Raw genomic sequence first — 2,206 nt, forward strand, 5'->3', positions numbered from 1 at the left:
CTGTGCTTTGCCAAGCTTGTTCCAAGTAGGTGCTTTAGACCACTGAGCCATCTCTCCAGCCCTAGCTTCAATATTTTTAAAAAGACAGCAGCACATTTAAGGTTTCCTTTACAGGAATTGGGCATGGTGGCGCACGCCTGTAATTCCCAGCACTCAGGAGGTTGAGACAAGAGGCTCACTGCAGGTTTGGGACCGGTCTGGGGATTACAAAAGTGAACACAAGACCAGTCTGAACTGCACAGCAGACCCTGTCTCAAAAAATAAAGTTTCCTTTACATGTCTAATTTTCTGATTTCTAATAATACCAGTACTTACCACTAATATAATCAACCTACCCTAATACTACAGTACTCAATATACAAAGCCTATAATTTATATAAACATACTGCACACGATACACAATCAATACAACACTAGCTATAAATAATTGACACTTGTTATTAATTACAATACCAATGGGGGAAGGTGCTGCAGATGGAACCCAGGGCCTTCTGCAATATCAATTATTTAACAAAAGGAAAAAAAAAAAAATCAGCCCTGAGAAAGTGGTTTTGAAACCACTGGTATGCACTACCAAGTGTTAATTCTCACACAGGACTTGTTATGCACTTATATAGCACATTTATATTTGCCAAGTGCTTCATAGACATTTTATGAGCTGCTTCTAGTCCAAAACAATCCAAGAACTTTACAGAAGAAGAACCCAGGCCCGGAGAGGAACCAAGAAAACCAGTTTACCCCGGAGGAACCAACACCACTCTCACATGCCAGATCCTCCCAATCACTTCCCATCCGCAGTGTGCATTTAGCCAAATTAGTAAACAGAACATGTCAGTAAAACACTAACGAAATACTAGACTTCCTATACACTCTCAAGTACGCGGGACTAACTGTTGTACTTCATTATACACACTAGAAAATTCTACCAAGTAACAAACTTAAAGGGCTCTGTACAAAGTAGCTACTTTTTCCGCAGTTGCTGAGCAAAGGGGGGGGAGGGAGGAACAGGCTCACAGAACAAGTGCAAGTCAGGTCCTTTAATAACGGAGCCGGCCCTAAATAAATAGGGCCCAGCTAAAAATGTGAGCAGAGCGCTAGGGAGGAAGTCAGGAAGAAGTGAAAATGTGCTGCTTAGCAGGCTTAGTCAACCCACCTTTCAGTAGATAATGGTTCTAACCAGAATTCTGTGGTTTAATCAGTGCATATCTCAGCACGTACAGTTGCGGGGATAACAAAAAACTCGAGCCAGAGCCAGACGGGGCATAAAGTTCCCTCCTTGCCCCACTTCAACCTCTCTCTGTTATGTTGATGCCACAGATAAAGAGAAAAAACTCTGTTCACCCAGAGCAGTGAGACGGAGTTGTCCTGACACCACATCCCGCGGTCAGAGCCCATAAACCTAATGCTATAATCAGATCTCTGCTCATCCAGCCAGGAGCCCTAAACCGATAAATTACAGTACACACTTCCGCACCCCATCCCTCTCGTCTCCCAGGGCCAATTCCGTGACCCACATCTCTGCACCCTGCAGAGCCCCAAACTCTCACGCCCGCCGCACTTCCGCCCCGGTGGCTTCCCAGTCACCCTCACCCCAGCCCCAACCCACCTTTGTCTCGCTCCCCAAGCACCCCAACGTACTCAAGTGCCAACGGAAGCCCTTCCCCCACACGACCCCCGCCCTCCGGCCTCTCCCCGCCCCCACGGTCCCGGGTCCCCGGCCTCGGGATCCCCGACCCCTCCCCCAGCTTCCTCCGTCCGTCCGTCCGTCCCGCCCCTCACCGCGGCCCCTCCGCCCACGCCCACCCCGAGTCCCCAGCAGGCCTTCACCTTGTCCATGAGCTTCCAGCACTTCTCCACCATCTTCTTGTCCACGGTCCCGGGCGGGTGCGGGCTGAGGTGGTGGTGGTGGTGGTGCGGCTGGAAGGCGTCCTTCATGAGTCCAATCAGGCCGCCCGCGCCCGAGCCCCCAGAGCCGCCGCCGCCCCCCGCGCCTGAGCTCTTTTTCACGTTGCCGGCCATGGCCGGGGAGGGTCGCAGGCCCAGCAGGGTCGGCGGCTGCGCTCGGCTGCCAGCGAGGGAAAGGAGGAGGACGCGAAGGAGGGGCCTCTCCGGCAGCCGCCGGCGGCTCTCCGGGCGGAGGGAGGAGCGGCCGCCGGAGCGGAGTGGGCGGCGCCGGGAACGCGGGGCGCGCCCCTTGGCGAGCGCG

The 2,206-nt window shown here is 52.9% G+C and overlaps 1 protein-coding gene across 1 annotated transcript in view; it reads right to left on the reverse strand.

Annotated features, from left to right (window-relative positions):
* The window catches only part of Cbl (Cbl proto-oncogene), an 84,305-nt gene extending 82,168 nt beyond the window's left edge, over positions 1–2,137 (reverse strand). The window contains exon 1 of the mRNA XM_004636411.2: positions 1,828–2,137. Within this exon, the coding sequence (XP_004636468.1) occupies positions 1,828–2,019 (192 nt within the window). The 5' untranslated portion in view covers positions 2,020–2,137. The remainder of the gene's footprint in view (positions 1–1,827) is intronic.
* Between the last annotated feature and the right edge of the window lie 69 nt (positions 2,138–2,206).

The sequence above is a fragment of the Octodon degus genome, unplaced genomic scaffold (genome assembly GCF_000260255.1).
Source record: "Octodon degus isolate 3935 unplaced genomic scaffold, OctDeg1.0 scaffold00080, whole genome shotgun sequence".
NCBI lineage: Eukaryota > Metazoa > Chordata > Mammalia > Rodentia > Octodontidae > Octodon > Octodon degus.